Raw genomic sequence first — 21,914 nt, 5'->3', positions numbered from 1 at the left:
CGAGGTCATGTATTTTTTAAAGCTGACCGCTGACCAGGTAGTTGTTCTTCATTGTTTTCGCGGGCTCGAATCTTATTTTTGTCTAGGTTAATACTCAATAACTAACTTAATAACTCAATTTCTGCGATTGTTGTTTTCTGTTGATTGTTGTTTTTGGCCATGGATCTTTCTTGAGCGGTCGACGTTTAATAACTTCAAAAACAGTATTTTCAATGAGAGTATTTTTCACAAAATTTTAAGAACCAGAAAATAAGTGTGGAGCTCCGCTTTTAGGCTTGGCTAAATCTAATTATTATTTTCTTACCATAGTTTGGTCCAGGCTTTGTGCTGGTCAAAACAGGCATCTTTTTGCCATCTTCTGTTGCTCCAGAGTTAAATGAATAGCAGTTTCCATATCTCCAGTTCCATGTACGTTTCCAATACTTCAGAAAATCACTGTCAATGGTAAGAAAATACAGGCACGCGATGCGTCAAAATTGGCTTAAATTTTTTCCGTTATTGTTTTGATCTGCCTGTTTTGCAATGTTGTTCTCGTTGAAGTACTTGATCTTTTTCAGATTCTTTTTAATTTACACTTACAATAGAGCGCTGTAGCTGTACTAGCTGGCTCGCATTCGAAGCGCAGGAAAAACCCTGTGTTCGCCAGTCACGATTGTATTTTTGTTCACAACAGTTTTTATTGAGGTTTTTTTAAGTCAGTTGTGAGTTTCCTCTAACTTTCTAGGATCAAAGCTAGAAATGTTAATTCCAATAGCGATTGCCTCAAAAATCTTTAAATAAAAGTTGTAATAATTTGTTGATACAGTACATCAGTGTAACGAATCTACAACCGTTGACGACTCAGTAGTTGGACCGCTTGCCAAAAAACACTCAAAAGTAAAAATAAAATCGAGCTCAGGGAAATTGCCCACCGCCCTCTCCATCACGGAAAAGGTCCATCCCTAGCACAGCAACCGAGAAACTTCTTGAGGGTCATGTCACACTTACCCATCTTTACAAGAAAAATCTTTCCAGTTACACCGAAACACCATCTCATGAAAGTCATGTCCTCCTTTCTGCAATTCGGTTTCGTTGTGTTTCGCTAAAAGGCCTAAAATCAGATCTTGGGCGTACGCCTGCTCATCGACCGTAACGTTATTCAAACTCGCTGACTCCTCCGCATTAGACGAATCGGGGCTAAGAGAATTCATCATGGCTTCTTTTCGTTTATCCGGTGGACCGAATGAAGTTGGAGCAGTGCTGGTCTCTGAAGAATTCGACGACTGATCTGGCTCCGGGTCTCCGCCCCCTCCCCCTCCCCCTCCCCCTCCTCCTCCTCCTCCGCCATCTCCTGGTTTTGGTCGCTCCATAAAACTGTCAAATGTACTCATGATTTCGTTTGCTTCAGGAAATCTATTGATGAAAGATCTTCTAATGATGTTAAGGTTACAGATCGTCACTGCGGGAAATTGGGTGGTCTGTAGAAAAAGAAAAGCGTGATAATACATAACACTTCTCAATCATCATCATCATCATCATCATTATCATCATCATCAGTTCTTTTTCCCAAATGAAAATTGTCAATCAGTTCAATTTATTTTTGTGTCTATAAGACTACATTCTCGGATCGGTTCGGAGCGAACTGATAACAGCTGCTTTATCTAGTTAACGTTGTCTTTCAAAATACTTCCATTCCGGGAATTGCATTCCGTTGCAGCAGCTAAGTGAAGCTAACTTGGTAGCGAAAACAAACAAAAGATCAAAGTTTAAACCTTAGACAATAGGTTAATGGCGACATCCAGACTCACCCGTATGTACGTGACGTCAATGTCTGACTTTGTTGGCTTGTCCAGGTAAGTTTCAAACAGTAGTATTCCTTGGTATATCACCATCCCAAGACAAGCCAGCGTACCCAGTAACCAAAAAAGGCGCCAGAATACTGACTTGGCTGTGGATATTTTATAGGCGCCATGCGCACTAGTTTCCTCTGCGAACTCGTGAAGCAAAGCTCTTAAAGACGGCTTGTTTTTAGGCATCGTGAGTTCAGTCCGGCTTGAAGTAATTTCGGCATCAATTTTCCATGTGTCGACTGAAGATGATCTTGATTTTAACTCCGTGCTGTAGGGGAAAAGTTCTTTGTTAACTTAAGAATAGCTTACGGGTATTTTAAATTTATATGTAATAATAACTTTATAGACTTCCCTAATAATGTGCTTTTTCTTTTTCTTTATTTTTATGTGTGAATCTGTTCTCTTGCCTACCTGTTAATTTATTTTCATTTAATGCTATTGTCAACTGGCTGCCTGGCTCACCCTTACGGTTATTCCAGTCAGCCATTACTCTTACGTTATTTAATTTCCTTTCTGTATTAATCTTTTCGTGTAAGTACTAGTGCAAGAGTACTTAAAGGTTGTTGAGGACTTCTGCCTGTTTTGCACGGTGAGTTATCAAACGTGTTTTGAACGATGCCATAAAGTCAAACTGGTTAAGTGGCAGTTTCTCTTAAAGCGGTCCATCGCATTTCGGGTTCGGAAAAAAGTTTTCCCTCAAACTTTGCCCAGTGAACTATCTTAGGTTGTAAGTAAATGCAACGACTTTAGTTTTTGGAAATACGTTAAAATATATTTTTTAGAGCTCTCAACAGTGAAGGCTGTAAAAGACCTAATTTTGAGCTTGGCCAGAAGGAAAAATTTCATAAGTTGACGAGCTCGCCGCTCAAAAACAACCAAACGCACCAAATTATTATTATTATTCCTAAGTTAAGTGGTCCTTCAAAGGTTGGAAACGCATGTTAATTTTGATACATTTTGATTTACGGGTCCGTGAAAATTTAAATATCAGCAACCGTTAGATCGCTTTTTGTAAACATGCAAAAGTATGGTGTCTTCGCCGGCCTTTATTTCACGAGTCCAGACCAGACCATTCTTAATTCCAACTGAATCCTACTAAACAGATGTCAGGAAGCATAGAAATATAAAAATACCTTGCACTTTTTATCTTCCTTTGCCACAGCGACTTCGAACATTTCGTGCTTATGCGAGTATTTCATACACATTATGCAAATTAGCTTACTTACTCGGCGACATGAAGTTGATTGAAAAAAACAAGATACAGAGGTTGTTAAAAGGATTTTCTTTGGGGTGTCCGCTAACTGGAGCTTAAAAACAAAGAAAAAGTCTAAGTCGTAATCTCTGAAAGTGTCCGCGGCCGCTTACGGGAATGTCCGCTTACGAGAATGTAAAAAAACAGAATTGTATGGGAGTTAAAACGGGGTTTCAAACAAGGCGGCCATAACTAAAGCTGTCCGCTTACGAGAGTGTCCGTTAAGAGAGTTTCGACTGTATCTGGTTTTGTTTTCTTGGAATCAAGTCTCTCGTTGGAAATAACAGACAGAGGAATATTTCAACAATTGCATTTTTAATCGGATAGCCTCGGAGTCATGTTAGAATGTTGATATATCGAACGTGGGCTATTGTCGTGGGTAATTTAAATGAAGAGCTTTTCCTAAAAACTAAAAAAAAATAACCTTTACATAGGCAATTTCTCTGATCCATAGGAAACGTAAAAGTTGACTTTACATGGCAAAATAAAGGTTTATCAAAAAGAAAGGTGGATATCCGGTCGAAGGACCGTGAGTTGTGGGTGAAAAAATAACTACGGGAGCTTCAATTTAAGAATTTGGTATTGCCTTTTTAAAGAAAAATAAGGCTTGTGTTCATTACCGAAATTAAAATTAAAGCAACTTCCAATTACAATTAACACTTAAATTAACACTAAAACAACACTTATGCCACGGCAAATTCTGCAAATTGCTTTAAATTAACTCAAATAACTGGAAAAGGTAATTCCCGTGTATAAAATTGATAGTATGGCACAAAGAAAGCACTATTTGTGATGACAACAAGAAAAATAAAGAATAGTACCGAATTAACTCGCCTGATATGACTTTAACAAAGATATCTTCGTGAATGAGAAAGAACTTGAAAATATATCGATACAGGATTCATGATTTCGAGTCAAAAATCATGGAAATAAGTATTATGGAAATTAAGGTGCCAGGTTTTTTTTACGTCTTTTCTAACTTATCTTGAAACAGTTCACATCCTTGATTGACTTTTTTGCAGCTGGTTAGATAACACCTCCGCGCTACAGCTGTATTCTGTTGACTGCATGTGTATATTTGACTTCTTTATTTGGTTTCTTTGGATTTTGCGTCTACAAAACTCTCTAATTTGATACAAAAAAAAACATCTTGCGACGTGCTTCAAGCAATGCGTGCTGTTCCACCGCGTGCAGTACTTCAACCATCGCATTTAAAAGCAGTTTTTATATCACAGAATAACCTAAAATAAGTTTTCTAGCCATTCCCCCTTTAAGCGCCATAAAACCGAAACTACTAGAAGCAATCACAACGAGGGTCTCAATGGGGTAGTTGCTATTACGGTTAATATTTTGGCTTTTTTGCGCCTAACGGTTAATTTTTTTCCATAACGGGTAACAGAGATGTTAATTTCCATTGTTTTGAAAGTTAAAAATAAATTTCCATTGTCGTAAAAAAAAGTCGAAAGTTAATTTTTGTTCTGGTAAAACATAATTTAAAGTGTTTGGACAATTTTGAAGTGACTAAAACCGTTGAAATATTCGCGACGTTCTTAGAGAACATTAAGATTAAAAACCAATCATAGAGCGTAAAAAAAGCCAAAGCCAGTCTGGATTATTTTTGACAACCAATAAAAATCCCTAAATTGAATAAAAGTTTCGCTAACGTTTAGTTTAGAGTATATCCATATATATATATCCATATATTTGATTTTCTTTGTTCTTTTCGTACTAACAGAAGAGCTTACATATTATTATTTAAATTATTCTACGGCGTTAGATTCTTTTTCTAGCTGGCTGAAAGTAATCGCTCCCAGAATTTTTTTTAATGGAAAACCGTATTGGCTAGTGTTTAAGCTCTATGGCTAAAAAAAGACGATTGGGCGCAAAACCGCGAAATCAGTGGAAAAAAATGAGAGTACACAAGTGAAAACGGTGCAAAATCTTTAGATTACAATTGATTTTTAATTTACAGGGAGTTAAGTCTGAAGAAAAGTGTCACTTTTTGTCAGCTGTCCAAACAGAACCACAACTGTCGGTACCGATAAAGATTGGTACAAAAAACATTTTTATCTCTTAAAGAAGCTCCCATGGACACCGTTTATTAAAATGACTGTATCTTACGACGGACCAATTAAACTGTTAAAATATTCGCGACGTTCTTGGAGAACATTAAAACCAATAATAAAGAGCGTATAGTAACGCCACTGCCATTTCGGATTATTTTCGACACTCAATTAAAAAATTCCCTAATTAAATACAAGTTTCGTTAACGTTTAGTTAAGAGTAATATCCATATATTTGATTTTCTCTGTTCTTTTCGTGCTAACAAAAGAACTTACACATCCTTATTCAAATTATTCTACTGCGTTGAGTTTCTTTTTTCAGCTGGCTGAGAGTAATCGCCTCCAGATTTTTGTTGATAGTGTTTAATCTCTGTGAGAGAAAGCGACAATCCGACGCAAGACCGCGAAATCAGTGAAAATAAATGAGAACACTATGAAAAGTGCAAAATATTTAGATTACAATTGTTTAAGGAGTTTGGTTTGGAGGAAAGTGTTGCATTTTATCAGCTGTCCAAGCAGATCCACGACAGTGCCGATTAAGTCCTACACAAATGCAGCATTTTTAATCGGGCGGGGCCTGGGCCCGATTCATAATCTGTGTCAGATTTTGTCGTTTTTTTTTTTTTTTTTTGTCGGTAAATCGTTCCAGAACCTCGCGGCCCAGCCGATCCCTTGGTCACGGTCACGCAAGTTTTCATTACTTGCGAAATATTACGTTCAAATCGTACAAGTTTTAATGTTCACTCCCTGGAAGCTGTGTTACAAAATCATTCCCGTCTAATTTTACGAGTACTCTTACTATGCTCTGTTAAACGCGAAATATATATATATTTTTGTGTCCGGCATTTAAGTCTTGACTTGGAGCGAGTACTGGAGATTCGCATTGCAAAATCTTGCTTTCTTTGCCATGTCCAAACTATTTTAATATTGTGAACGCAATACCAATTAATAAATTCCACGGCTCAGACACGCACAATTTTTATGGCTTCAAAACTTTCGAAATTCAAATACTTTTCGAAACATTTCTTGGTCTTATCTTGAAAAAAAAAAAAAAATCAATCTGAAACATCTTTTTGGAGATTCTTACGTTTGTCTCAGAGCGAGTACTAAATATTCAAATTGTGAAAGCTATTTTCGTAGTAAACACTACGTCATTCACGCAATTTTGTCTTCGCCGGAAACTGCAAGCGTCACTGCAGTGCACTTTTTTCAGCCAGACTCCACTTAAAAGAAATTTTATGAGGAATAACTGTTTTATTGAAGCGTTTGACTCAGAGTGAAAACAAAACGCCGTATTACGTACCCGGACTGTACTGAATACTGCAAAACAACGCAGTTTGACATGTACAAGTGGTGCAAGCTAAATAAAGAACCATTAGGTCATGACAGATTTCAAAACCGTAGCGATCAGCCGATCACTCGCGTTTAACATGAACACTCTGCTCTCTGAAATGTATAATTTTGTTTCATTCCATATTTTACAAGAAGAGAGGGCTGAATATAATCACATAGAGAAAACAAAGACCGCTTGGACATGTCCAAGCTATTTAAAACTACCACTACGTCAGACCCATGTCACGCGATCTCTCGCTTGTAGCTATAAATAATCATTCACCTATTTTCTGTTTGAATACTCTGCGCTCTGTTTGTGTGAAATACTTATTGTTGTGTTACTCAAGCGTTTGGCTCGGAGCGAGTATAAGTCGTACAATTTAGCCAGAACGTGTTAAATATTGCAAAACAACGACTTATTTTCTGGATATCCCAATTTTTGTTTTGAGTTTACGGTATTTTGAGAATCGAAACGTTATCGAAATGTAAGTTGCAAGCTCAGCAAGAATGTGTCAAAGCACGGGATACACCTCATCCGCTAAACGGAGAAATACAATGGGATGGCCTTAGTCTACTCTTTATTTTGGCGTGATTTGGCTTTCTTTTAAATGAACTGGTTTGGGTTATTTTATTGAACATTCGGAACAAAATAAATATTTGCATGCGTAAGCAAGCATTTTTCCGGCTAGGCATGTGGTTTTAAAAAGAAAAAGATGACGTGGTAAAGGAAATTCATGTCACGTTCACTCCGTGACTAACGCAAACACGACTTGTGTGTTTCTCAAGTGACTGCTTTTCTAAATATTTTACTGTGCGGTGCCGTGCCTTTAAGCCAAAGCACTGAAAGAGGTCAGGAGGTCAAGCATTACCCGCACGATTATAAACTGCTTGCAGTTCTTGTTAAATCTTAAAGTATGACTCCAGCCCCCATGAGCACCGTTTATTACTTGATGTAAGAAGACCGACAATTGAAACTAAACGGTGCACTGGTGTTAAAAATAATATAAACTGTGGCTTTTTCCAAGCAATTTCAATTGCCAAAGTCAGGAAAGAGTTTAAATAACCCAGATAAAAAGAATAAGACAGGGGGTCTAAGACATCACGTTCAACTCTATACTCCTATGACAGACTTTCACGACTTCGCTTGAAACGCTTAAAATACAGCAATGTAGTACGTATTTGGGATTTAAATTGTAGCCGAAAATAAACAAACCACTAAAAATGCCAATAACCAAAGTGTCAATTAGACAAAAGAAAAATCCACATAAACGGACATTTGAAATTTCAGTTGTACGCTCAAGCTTTCTGCCTTACGTTTAAATTTGTCTTTCGTCTAGTCTGTTCGTATTGCACAAGATCATGATCTCGATTTAAGATACTGGCTATTTGAAATTCACGGTTTTGTCGATTTTTCGATTTTCTCGGCACACTTTTATACGATCGAAGACATATCGAAAGAGTCGGATTTGTTTTTAATTATTAAAACCAAGAGACATTTATTAATAACCTAACTTTTAACAAACCAAATGTAATTCTTTTTAGAGTAGGTCCAGATAACATCGATAGATAATATTATTTAATCATCTTTTAACATTAAAAAACAAAAATCACCAGTAATACGTTCATTTACCTGTCTGTGTGGCTACGGAGAACAGGTTCAGCCCACTGTTCTGAATTTTTCCCAAGTTTGTTCATAACGACTGTATTACCATTGATGATACTTTGCCTAACTGAACGCGGAAAATCTAACTGTAGTTTCTTCAGAAATGGAGCTTGTCAAGTTTTTCTTACACGATTACAACGTGAATCAGTGGTGGAAATCAAGCGCAAATCCTGTTAGTTTCGTTTGAAGTCATGAGAAGTAAACTTGTCTTATCGCCGCTCAGTAACATAATGTGACAAGCTGAAGCAGCTGTCTTTGTATAGATGATCATCGACACTAAATTGCCTGTGCTTAAAGAAAGAGAGGTTTTAATGACTCGGTGTGGAAAAAAGAAAAGATGGGTTTTAAACATAATGTGAGGCCCTGTTAGGGTTTTATAATTTTGAATCAACCTTTTTATTGCAGAGAAGCGATATGGATTATGCGGAACTTGGAAGCCACCAAATTTAAGAATTACGGATTATTTTGTGTTGCATTTTAAAATTGCAGATTATTATCGGTCATTATCTTAAAGTTGGGATTCGGATTATTTTCAAAAAATTACCCAGGATTATGGATTATTTAGAACCCTCTAGCAGGGCCTCTAATATTAATCACTGTAAAGACCTTCGCATGTTCAAAAGAGTTCTTGGATACAACAAAGTAAAACCATGATTTTGGCAAACAATTTTGACATCATTTCCACCGTTTTATTAATGTATTGAAGAAAAGGGTTTAATAACTCAGTGTGGAAAAAAAACAAAAGATGGGTTTTTAATAATTCGGTGTGGAAAAAAAAAAGATGGGTTTTTAATAATTCAGTGTGGAAAAAACAAAAGCTGGGTTTAAAAATGATGTTCAATGAATGACCTTTGCTTTTAATAAAGAGGTCCCAGATGCAGTGCAAGACTGAGCATGATTTTGACAAAACATCTTGAAGTTCGTCATCCTCTTCAGTCCAAGTATCGATCAGAGATATCGACTTTGCGTGGCTCATTATCGAATTTGTCTCAATTTTTCTCATTTAAAATAACTATGACTGATTACACCCCAAAATAATATTTAAACTGAGTGAGAATTTCTTCCCTGTTAGTGAAAGCGACCTAAGACTAAAGAAATGACTCTCATTGCCAATTTATGCTAAAAACGTATTTACACCTAATCGCAATAACGTTGTTATAGAAAAAAAGGCAAATAGGAATTAATTTGTGTAGTTTCCTAACTGATAGCATTTACTGAAAACAGTTTTTATCTGCACACTTTGAGTCCACTTTTTATGCTGTAACAAGATAAATTGATTTATTCGTATTTTGAGGCATTTTAAGGCCGTTTTTTATTACGAATAAATTTCATGCATGCGCTTAATTTATTCCTTTTTGACTTTTTCCTTTTTCCTTTTTTTCTATGACAACCCCATTGCAATTAGGTGTATACACAATTATTCACATATAGGCAACAGGACAAGCTATTTGTGCACCCTACTTAGGGTTAGTTAGTTCATTTCCGATAACATTGCCGAAATCTAAGACCCCTCAGTCGCAACATCATGGTTTATCCTCTTTATAAGGTGGAAGCTTATTAAAAGTCTTATTAAATGGTTACGCATGTGAAATAAAAACCGCAAACAATACTGGAAGTCAGGTGAGTCAGAAAACAAATAACACAAAATAAAACTGGCTGCTATGGTAACTTGATGTTATTACATTCTCACGATGAGCACTAATTTCTTTCCTTATGGAAATTTCACCTTCAGAAATTAAAGAAAACATTAATTTTCTTACTCCCCATATTTCCTGTGACAGTGGTAAAGGGGGTCTAAATCGCGTTTCACAAAAAATAAAATAGCCATTTCACGATTTACGATGGAAAAAGGCCTTTACGGATCACGAAAAAACCTTTTAACCCTCTCGATCACGTTTCGCGGGAAAAAGCATAGCCATTTCACGATTATCGAACGAAAAAAGGCCTCTTACGGATCACGGACGCACGACTGTAAATCTTAATCGTACGAAAGCGACTGAGACAAGATTCTGTCTTCAGTAGTTCTGAAGCTCAATTATATCTTTGATCAAACACAATGTCTGCTCTCTTTACCCGCGTCCGTGTTGTTCACGCTATTCAAATATTAAGAAGCATGGGCCTACCTATCAGGTTGTTTTTCGTCCGTTATTCTATACATCGTCAAGGGAAAAACTGTCCGCGAAAGATTCACCCGTATGTGTGTTAACGTGATGTTTTTGTCACCGAATCGACCTGAAGAAAAACGGCGAAAATTTGCGGATTCTTTTCTGATTGCGAATCTTTAAGACTCGTGTTTACACAACGCAGTTGGTGTCAGGAAATTGCGTTTAATTCTGAGAATGTTCAATCTGTGCAAAATAAAAGCGAAGGATGTCATTAAACATTAAAAGAAAATTTCAACAACGTCTTATTTGACCGCTTTTAATCCGACTTTTATTTGCAAAAAGGCTTTTAATCAGGCACCGGCCAGTAATTGCTGTTTTGATTGCCCCTTACCGTTTGCTGTTTTCTGGAGTCGTACATCACATATACAATTGTAACTGAACCAAAACCAATCAGCATACCCCGAGTTTCACTGTGAACCATTCCTGAGCGATAACATGTACTACTAAGTCATCTCAGGACATCATGATTAGCAATAAATGACAAACCACCGTGAATTTTTGAAAATGCAAATTAAAAAAAAAAATTTAAAGGGTGCTTAAAATTTTGAAACTTATAACTATATTTTTCCATCACAGTGTTGATATTGAAATAACACTTAATGATATGTTTGTTATTAAATTGCGACCCGCCCCCCCCCGTTACAAACACTGAGTACAGCTCACAGTTCGTACCCGATAGCCTGAGTTAATAATAATTATAAAAAGAAGCTCTTTTCTTTCAAAGTTACCATGCATAGATAGACTCAGTTTGTGTAAAGCTTAGGTATAGACATGACATAGCTTAATGATATTAGAACCAGCACATTTCTGTCTTTTGTAGCTTCTCCTATGGTAATCATTAAAAGCGGACGCAAGCTTCTCTTACAAAGCTTATGAGAAACTTGGAAACTGTGAACAACCTGCCAGATTATGTGTGTTTTTTTTAAGGCCAGGGCAGTTGATCAGAGATCACTGCAGTCTGCATATACGGTGTAATTTATTAGGCGGCAATAAGAACCCTAGTGCTGATAATTTACTGTATGCCCACGAATACAAGAAAAATAATAATAATTCACTGTTCAGCTGAAAAACGACACCAAATGGCCAGAGTGTTTTCTTTCTTTCTTTTTTTTTTTTCGCGTCAAATTAAGTATTAACGTCCGACGCGGCAAAAAGCGAACATGACGCCACGATCTCCTTTCTTATTTTTGCATCACATTTGCTAATAACGTCTGATATTGACACTGTAAGGGAATAAGTCATTTATTTGCGCACGTAGCACAATATATGATTTTCTACCGGTAAACGTGGAAATGCGCATATGAAAAAACAACTAAGATGAAAATTGGCGGTTGATATTTGTGCTCAATATTGGACCGGCGAAAGGCTAATCTCGGGCATAGCTAGAAAAAAATAATTAATTCACCCATTTAATACGACTGCGCTAACAATCCCGAATGAGATGTGCGTTAATGACAAACCCAAACGCAAAACGAGCATAAAGATATTGATTTTTGTAAGCTTAACACCAAATTATCCGACGTCGGACATTTGTATAGCGCGAAATATATTCCAAAAGGCCAAAGATACAAAAACACTTGATCATTGTAACATAAAAAAAATAATGATAATAACGATAATATAATTTAGTTACTTCGGCCATCGTATGCTATAAAAGGGCGGCTTATTTTGTTATAACCTTCCTCGAGTTTTTGGAGATAAGAATCTAACTTTCTGCCCGATTCACTGTGCTTTGTTCAGTTTGGTCTGGTTTTCACTGATCAGTTTTTTATCTTTTTGATGATATATGGTTGTGATCCCGTAACTGATGCGACAATAAGATAATTTACAGTTACTTACGTTGAGTTGTTGTTTTTTTGCATGTATCCGTGCAAGGTTGTAGGATGGTATACCGTCTCTTGCGCAAGTGGCTAGTTGTGTATAAAATCTGAAATCATATACACATCATGAGGATCATGCGATTTAAAATGTGTCGTATGATCGAAACTATTGTCTTGTATTGTCATGGATGACTCCCACTCCTTAGTAACGTATTGATATGTTTATGGGAAAACACTGAAATTGAAAACTTTACTGAGGGTTGATTGAATGGTTTACTCTCGGAGGGTAGTAAATTTGCAAAAATTATGCGCAGCTTCCTTTGTCGATTTTTAGTCAATTTGTATTGCTGTTTAAGACAGAATCCATCAGGAAATCGAGTAATATTAATTTTAATTGGAAAAATTGAGTAACAGAATAATTTAAATCCTATTACATTCTTAACAGAGTCTGAGAAAATGAATTTCAAAGTTCACAAGCTATAGGTAAAATCTCACGTGTAGCTATTTTTAAAAAATCGTCTTTTAAGCGATTCAGTGGAATTCAGTGGAACTTTGAAAAATTTGTTCGATGTTTGGTGTTATTAGAAATGATTTCTTTTGATAAGATATTTCAAACAGTAAGGTCCGGTTCAGACGCCGATCTTTTAATAATAATATAATAATAATTTATTTCTAGTGCATTACATTAAAAATCTCAATGCCTTTACAAGTAAAAACCTAATTCCTTGAATTAAGTACATGAAAAGATCGGCGTCTGAATCAAATTAGAATGGCTATTTCAATTTGGAACGGCTCACCCGTTCTTTCCGCCTGGCTTGGCTGAGAATTTCGCCTGCGGAACGCCTTTGGAACGGCTTTGATTCAGACACCGTACTTTTCATGTGCCGATCCTAATTCATAAATTATTATAATGTATTTTGACTGGTTTTATTGGAACTGTATTAGGAACGGCCTCGGAACGGCCAAAAAGTACGGCGCGGTCTGAATCAAAAGGCGTACTTTTGTCAATTTGGGTCGGTCCAAATTCGAATTGAGTTCGGCTCATGAAAAGTACGGCGTCTGAACCGGGCCTAACACAAAAGTTTGGAATAAGATGAAAATAATTTTGGTACATGATTTTGTCCAATTAAACACTCGAACTCCTGGCGGATTCCGTCTTAATATCTCATAATAGTTGCGACGTCCATGTGTATTTTCTACGCCGTTGTGCTATAAAATCTGTTGTTTTTAGTCCTGGCAGGATAACGGCCGCAGTACTCGGTCGCCATGTTCTCGATTGCAAGTCCTAAAAGAGCCTCTCGTTTTGCTAGCGAGCAATTTATATCTGATATTATTTTTTTTCTCACCATGCATTACCCGGAAACAAAATTTGATAGTGCATGGCTATATTATCTATTTGACGGATTCCTGCCGTTCTTTTAATTTGAACTAATATAGACATTGCCCTCCCCTAGCGCCGAACATCTTGATTTTGATCATAATGTTCAACAAATATCACTCAGGGTCAAAACTCTGCCTTCATGCCACTTTAACTGTCTAGCTGGAACAAATGTGAGATTCCCAGCCGAAGCCTACGGTGAAGACAAAGTGGAAATGAGTATGAGAGCGCTAAGCGCTATGAAAGACTAGCTAAATAGCGCTATAGAAATGATTATTATTATTATTATTATTATTATTATTATTATTATTATTATTATTATTATTATTATTATTCATTACTGTGGTTTAAAGGTGAATCGAACCTGTAAACCGAACATAAACGAATTATTCTACAAAACGTGTTATCAACATGATAAAAATTTTCCTTCAACGCTCTTTCAAGCCCCTCTCAATGACTGACATAAACAGCTTAAAATTTTTGAGCATAATGTCGGCAAGAAAAAAATGGCGCAATTTGATTTAGTTTTTATAAGTTACCATTTTCATTCTAATTTATCTTTAATAAGCCAAAAGTAGTTGTAGTTATTTTGTAAATGTATTAAAAGAGATAAATTGTATTGCGCTGCTATAAGTATAAATATTAAATTTTAAGAAATGAAGTATTGTATTGTAAGTAGTGTGTTGTAAACAAGTTAATTATCATGTAGGTAGTGTAAGCAGTGTATAGTAAGTAATAAGTAAGGCTTTGTATAGTAAGTAATTAGTAAAGCCTTGTGTAGTAAGTAATTAGTAGTGAACATGTCACCTTGTAAGAACGTTCTGTGTGTGTTTTGCAATAAAAAAATAAATAAAAAAAAATATGTTTTTCCACTTAAACCTAACAATGGAAATGCCCAAGAAGTTCAATTTTCATTACATTTACAACCTTGATATAAATTAAATAGAGCTTGGTCGGTGCCAAAACGTTGCCATGTTTGTTTCGCTGCCAAAACTTTGCCATGTTTGTTTCGCTGCCAAAACTTTGCCATGTTTGTTTCGCTGCCAAAACTTTGCCATGTTTGTTTCGCTGCCAAAACTTTGGCAGAGTTCGCTAGCCAGTATCACAAGATTTCAGTAATCGTTGTACCCGGTCGTTCGCGCGCGTTGTATGTGAGTTTGTTGTATCGGGCATTGCACCGGAGTTGAATGTACGTACTGTAATAATTATTTCATGGACTTAAATCGTTAGCGGACCATTACTGATTAATAATTTTAAGGATTACGGTTACGAAAGGAACCGTAACCGACAGTAAGAGTAATTTCAAGCGAGATACAAATCAAACTTACTTTGAAAGATGTCAGCAATCTTCCTCAAATAGACCGATATTGTCAGAGTCGATCGCTACGTTGTAATTTTCGTCTTGTTATGGTGTAATCAGTGTATTCAAAATAACCGGAAAATTCCTACCTGCGTGGCCGATTCAATAAACTGCGGGAGAAAAAATGTTTTGTTTTCTTATTGAAATTGTGCTACCCATAGAATTGGTCATTAGGGACGGACCATAAAATTCACGGTTCGATGTGTTGTAAGTCAGAACAATTCTCGCTTTCTTGTTGCAGGTCGTCCATAGTTCGGATACTTTCATGGGGGTTGCGGAATCAAAAAAAGTCTAAAAAGATATATTTTCCAAAACGATTTTGCCATTATATTCCGACTGGGGGAGAGGCACTCGGCTTTTAATCAACTAGTTTTAGGAAGTCCAGTTTTTAAAATGGCTGATTTAATGATAAAGGCTATGCGTCTGGCATGGATTCCACGTCTGTTGAAACAAGGAAATTTCAACTGGAAATCTGTACCCAACTTTTTCCTGAGAAAGCTAGGTGGACTGAACTTCTTATTACGATGTAATTATGATGTATCTCTGCTGAATTCCAAACTACCAACTTTTTATAAGGACATGCTATTCTTCTTCGACGAGCTTAAAAGTCTTTATAAATATGATCTGGGGCAAATGGCCTTATTTAATCAACCGAGAAATACTAATAGATGGCAAAACATTTTTTATCAACGAATGGTTCTCAAAAGGGATTATCTCCATCAGTGACCTGTTAGATGAACAAGGCCAGCTGCTCTCATATAAAGCATTTAAAACGAAATACAAATGTAAAACTAACTTTTTAAATTACTATCAAGTTGCTAGTGCAATTCCAAACAGTTTGCTGTCTAGGACAAGGAACAATTACCTACAATCTTTTCCTAAGAATACCTTTTTGGAAAACAACTCAATTTTCGAACTTGATGATTCAACTAAGGTAAATTTTGAAACAGCCAAAGTAAAGGATTTTTACAGGTTTTTGAATACGAAAGTTCATAATTGTTCACATACTGGACCGATGAAATGGGGTAAATCCTTGCCAATAAAGGCAGAACAGTGGGAAAGAATTTTCAGATCACTTAAACAGGTTTCCAAAGAAAACAAGCTGAGAGAATTCCAATTTAAATTTCTGCATCGAGTTGTTGTTACTAAAAAAGAACTCTGCTTTTTTGGTATTAAAGACGACAGTGAGTGTTAATATTGTGGAGAACCAGATTCGATAGAACACACCTTCTCAAATTGTCATTTTACTAAAGACTTCTTGTCAAAAGTGGTGCAATGGTTTAACAACTGCAATCAGTCTATCTTCATGCCGTCAGTTCAGGAATATTTACTTGGGGTTACTTCCAACCTACCTAATAAGAAGCTAGTGAAAAAACTTAATTTTACCTTGCTATATGCCCGCTATTTTATTTATACGAATAAGTTGCATAATAAGTCTCTCCTTATCACAGATTTTGTAAGTAGAATTTTAAGTAAGTACATGCTAGAAAACTAAGGTTAAAACTTGTATGCGGAGTATCCATACTCCTTCTCAGGTCTTTTTTTCTCTTCTCTTTAATTCTCCACAGTAATATATTATTACGTAGTGTTACCATTAATTGCATTGTAATATAACTATATATGTGTGACTATCAATTAAAAAAACAAAAAAAAAAATGGCTGATGTTAAAGGTTCTGTCCATTGTGAGCTCTCTGCTCGTTCATAAACATTATATTATATTTTGATTCTAACAATCATAAATTAGAGTTTCGGGTTATGATTATTTGCTTACAACTACGATACGAACAGTAAAACAGAAAAATATCATTATTTATTTTTCGGGTAAATACGTCTAACACACCAGTGGTATTGTTCCCTGTGACTTGTATTTTGCTGAGCAAACAAAACAAAAACAGATAAAATGATCTCAACGATGGGCGACCAATTGCCTGAAAACGCTTGAACTTCCTGACAGTTTTCACTGCCACATCTGTATATTAGCCTGTATTTTTGACTGATAAAGTGTAAGGGAGATATGTCTTTATTTACTCTGACTTCCTCTGACTCATCAAAAAAAGGTTCAAAACTAGAAAGCTCACGTACAATCCTTATAGAGGTGAAAATCGAGATCTAAAACTAGTGGAGTTTTGTGCGGACTGGAGCAAAACCGCGAATATATAATCCGTAATAAAGTCGAACCATTGTTCAGAGTCCACTCTTCTGTAAGTTTCCCCAACAGCCGGCCACTTGCCAAACCCGAAAAATGAGAGAAAAAAAGTATATTGTTTTTCGGGCAGTCGGTGATCATGATAGCACTTACAAATACTGTTATATCTGACCTAAAAAAGTGTTAAAATATAGACTTAGTTTTGATTCGGCAACCTTCTGAAAAACATTTTACTCCGACGAAGGCAACAGAAGGTACCGAAAATTGAGTCTGTCTCTGAGTCTGTTCATAAAAAAATGAGTCTGTTTATAACAGTATTTAAAGAAGTATACAGTATTGTATGGTAGGTTATCACTAATGTAGAAGAAAAAATGATAAAAAGAACAGCACACCTGCGTGATGCGCCGCTGCACCCACCGATTGAATCCTGATCGCTAATGCATTGATACGACGAATCATTCTTTCGAAAAAAAAAATTGTTTTTTTAAACTCACACATAAGAAGAGTGTTTGTAAGCCGGTAAATTTGTTCGAGATTCGTGTATCAAATAAGTCTCCTCGTCACTTCACTTTGCTTTGTTTTTAACAATTTCATGATTGTTCCTATATTTAAATTTTCATATTTCTTGAGGTATTGATTCCTTATTAAAGTAAAAAAAACTGATACAACACCTTACTTGCCGTTAAATGATATCTATCACTGGGCTTCTAATGAACATTTAAACCCAGAAGAAAAATGCACATTTTCCTTGCAAAATATCAAGCATACACACAGGCTAAACTGAGGGTATGCAGATTAATTTTGCAGGTGCATGTGTATACCGCCAATGACTATAGGCGTATGGGCACCTTCGGACCTGTGGGGGCGGAGACCTTATTGCCCGAAAAAAAAATTGGCATGCCGAATAAAGAGGCCTATATAATATGCAAAACAAAACGTGCATTAAAATAGTTGTGAAAAAACCTTGCCTGCTTGCTTAATAATAATTTTACTCACTTTAAAGGAAACGATAGTTCTTTAATTAATTTCGTAGCATTGCCCGAAGGTGTCAATGCACTGAATCCTTTTTCTTCGGAAATATTTTATTTATTCACCCTAGTTCAGCGAAAATTAAAGTACTTTGGGCAAGCAAATTTACATTGTTTCCCCCCCCCCCCCCCCCCCCCCCCACTTGAAAGTTGCACAAAAGCGTGTGAAACCATAAGGGATGAATCGGTCGAAAGTTTTAAGCTTGCCCTGAGAACTTAACATTTGAGAAAAGCATCAGCTCCATCACATTTGTAACAGCTTTGTTTCAAGGTCTTACACTGGTTCCACCGCGCGCAAACGCTCAAGCTATAGAAAAGCTGATTGCAATTGAATCAAACTGAGTGATCACGCAGAATTTGCAAGGAAAATCGAACATGATTACAGCAATTTGCAAGAGGAAAGGAAAGCAGGTAAATGAGAAATTTGGACTTTTGAACCACAAAGCTCTGTAGATTTCCAATACTTCTGTTGATGTAATTAGCTTTGAACGTAATATTGAGATTTGTCGGCTTATTTTCTATTTTTTCGCTAGGCTTGTTGCCCGAATTCCAAGCAATTTGCCCGAAAAAGTTCGGCACTGGGGGGGCTGCAGCCCCCCTCGCCCCCCCGCCTCGTACGCCTATGCCAATGACATTTATGAAACAACGGACAATATTATAATGAAAATTATAATACTGAATTTTACGGACATGAAATGAAATTCACTTTTAATATAGGTTTTTCCAGCTAGCTTTTCAGTTTGTTTTAAGAAGACAGTTCTTATCAACGAATATTGAATGTCTGCCGTTTATTGTTACAACTGATAAGCTTTAGGTTTTTTATCGATAATTTATGTTTCATATTGGACTTTTTTTACATTTGAGAAGTGAGCAATTATTTAATTTCTGGAAGCTAATCACGGTTCTAACATACACTCTATCTCTTTTTTTATAAGAAACTTTTTTTATAATAACGTTGAGGCTGAAAAAAGGCCAAAATTTCAGAACGTGCCCAAGGTTGAAATTTCGTTAAGAACGAATTTATTTTTCCTATTTGTTTTGAGTGACAAATATATGTACTAAATGAATAAACTTATTCAAATCCTGACCTGTAACCGACATTGCTATCACTCTTTGGCGAAGGAACACGTACATATTACGAATTAATTTAAAAAAATAATCAAAAACTTATCATCCCGGTCAAGAAGACACAACGAATGTTATAAAAATGAAAGTTTTTAGGTGATCAGCAAAATGCAGTACTTTATAATACCGCAATATATGCGCTGGATGTCCTTAGCCGATGCCAAAACGTGTGCCGCACGATCAAATTCAAACAGATAGAGTCGATGACGAAACAGAACTATGACTGAGTGATTCTGAATGATTTGTTGAGGGTTTAATGGTTTTGACTTACCCTACAAAGTGGTCAGAAGCAAAAAGGTGCCAATGCTCAATTAGTGAAGATTCAGTGAAGATTGTCACGAAAATGTGTTTTCAAATAATAAAAAATAACCTTGCCGGAATCATTTCTTAATTCAAATTGCAGACCTGAAAAAAATAATAATAATCTCCTTATTCTAATTTGACCACCTGCAATTTTACGAACCACTTCAACTCAGGGTTATTTGCAAGATGTTTGCAAAATAAATGTCATTCGATAAGATTGCCGGCGAAAACAAATTAATCACGAAGCTTTCACGATATCTATAACCTTGGGTTTAAATGCAAGTACAAGTTTCTTTTCTTAACAAGGACCACGTTACATGGATTACAGTCTTATAAGTTGAAGTCAGTGTGCGCACTCAGATTAGGACAACAAAATGCAAATGGAGGCGCATCTTTTAAAGGAAGAGACACTTCAGTCGGCTGATAGTCTTCATGTGTAACGTATAACTGTAGTTTTACCGGTGTTTTTTTTTTTCTTTCTGCTGCTGTTACTACTACTGCGCTGCTGTTGCTATTTCTACTACTTTGCAGCAGCTGCTACTGCTGGGTTGTTGCTTTTACGGTTAATATTTTGGCTTGTTTGCGCCTAACGATTAATTTCTTTCCATACCGGGTAACAGAAGTGTTAAAAATTAATTTCCGTTGTTTTGAAAAGTTAAAAATAAATTTCCATTGTCGTAAAAAAGTCAAAAGTTATTTTTTTTCTGGTAAAACATAATTTAAAGTTTTTGGACAATTTTGAAGTGACTAAAACCGTTGAAATATTCGCGACGTTCTTAGACAACATTAATATTAAAACCAATCATAGAGCGTATATTAAATAAGCCAAAGCCAGTCTGGATTATTTTTGACAACCAATTGAAAAATCCCTTAATTAAATAAAAGTTTCGCTAACGTTTAGTTTAGAGTAATATCCATATATTTGATTTTCTTTGTTCTTTTCGTACTAACAGAAGAGCTTTCATATTCTTATTTAAATTATTCCACGGCGTTAGATTCTTTTTCCAGTTGGCTGAAACTAATCGCTCCCAGAATTTTTTTTAATGGAAAACCGTATTTATGGCTAGTGTTTAAGCTCTATGGCTGAAAAGCGACGATTGGGCGCAAAACCGCGAAATCAGTGAAAATAAATGAGAGTACACAAATGAAAAGTGCAAAACATTTAGATTACAATTGATTTTTAATTTACAGGGAGTTAAGTCTGGAGGAAAGTGTCACTTTTTGTCAGCTGTCCAAACAGAACCACGACTGTCGGTACCGATAAAGATAATTGGTACAAAAACATTTTTATCTCTTAAAGAAGCTCCCATGAACACCGTTTATTACTTAGAAAGAAGACTGACTTTTGAAACAAAGCGGTGTAACAGTGTTAAAAATAATATTATTAACTGTGGCTTTTTCCGAGCAATTTTTATTGCCAAGCTCAGAAAAGAGTTTGAATAACCCAGATAATTAAAATAAGATATCACGTCCTGGGAACTCCTTTGACACACTGTCAAAACTTCAGTTAAAACGCTAAAAATACACTCGGCAGCAATGTAAAACATATTTGGGATGCAAACTGTAGCAGAAAACGAAATACTAAAAAATGCAAATACACCAAAGTGATAATTAGACGCTTAGAAAAAATCACATATAAAAACATTTCCAAATTTGTACGATCGAGATCTCTGTTCGCTCCGTTTGTATTTGGGTCTAGTTCACCGGCTTCGTGTTACATGGCCGGGCACTGGATTCGAGATGCATTGAAGAAATCATATGGCAATATTGAAAACCTTCACTGCTTAGCAGTTTCTATTACATTAATTTTAGAATTTCTTCCGTCAACAATGTCTGGCGATCCGCTGTTATTCCCAAGGTTTATTCGTAAGAGTCGATTTGGTAATGATCATAACTAATGTTATTAAGAATGCGTTAAACAAAAGAAGAACGAACAGAAATAGCAAACGCATTATTTGAAAGTCACTGTTTTATCGATTTGGCGATTTTCTGGACAAACGTCACGGTCGAAGACATCGAAAGGATCCTTTTTGTTTCCAATTATTGAAACCAGCTTGAAGAAATATTTACTGTGAGTAAACGAAACCAAGCTGAAAATGATGGGCGAATGTAATGTTCAGAGTAGGTCGTGATGAGATCACTATATATCATTATTTGATCACACTAACATTATTAAAGCATAAATGTTTAAGTAATAGGTTCATGTACCTTTCTGTCTGGCGACGAGGAACAGGTTTAGCCAACTGTTCTGTATTTTCCACAAGTTTGTTCATAAGGAATGTATTACCGCATTGATGATACTGTGGCTAAGCGCGGAAAATGAACTGACGTTTCTTCAGAAATGGGGCTTGTCAAAGTCTTTCTTGTACGATTACACTGAACACAAAGCAGCGGTGAAAGGTAAACTCAATTCAAGCGCAAATCATGCTAGTTTCGTTTGAAGTGATAA

General features: G+C 36.0%; 1 protein-coding gene across 12 annotated transcripts in view; it reads right to left on the bottom strand.

Moving 5' to 3' along the window:
* LOC144662716 (epithelial sodium channel subunit alpha-like) overlaps nt 1-21,914 on the bottom strand; it is a 49,329-nt gene that overhangs the window by 6,385 nt on the left and 21,030 nt on the right. For 4 of the 12 annotated variants that reach the window (XM_078523629.1, XM_078523671.1, XM_078523663.1 and 1 more), the window contains 3 exons: nt 1,788-2,097; nt 988-1,457; nt 305-435 (listed from right to left, as the gene is read on the bottom strand). In XM_078523629.1, coding sequence (XP_078379755.1) covers nt 305-435; nt 988-1,457; nt 1,788-2,097 — 911 coding nt within the window. Of the gene's footprint in view, nt 1-304; nt 436-987; nt 1,458-1,787; nt 2,098-8,106; nt 8,613-10,262; nt 10,384-12,143; nt 12,232-14,830; nt 14,959-19,433; nt 19,522-21,914 lie in introns of those variants that run through there. The other 8 variants (XM_078523620.1, XM_078523652.1, XM_078523636.1 and 5 more) reach the window with 6 other exon arrangements.

This window comes from Oculina patagonica, chromosome 1 (assembly GCF_052425735.1).
Source record: "Oculina patagonica isolate OP01 chromosome 1, crgOcupat, whole genome shotgun sequence".
In the NCBI taxonomy this organism is placed as follows: domain Eukaryota; kingdom Metazoa; phylum Cnidaria; class Anthozoa; order Scleractinia; family Oculinidae; genus Oculina; species Oculina patagonica.
The sequence above is the reverse complement of the archived record's forward strand: the minus strand, read 5'-3'. Positions and strand labels throughout refer to the sequence as shown.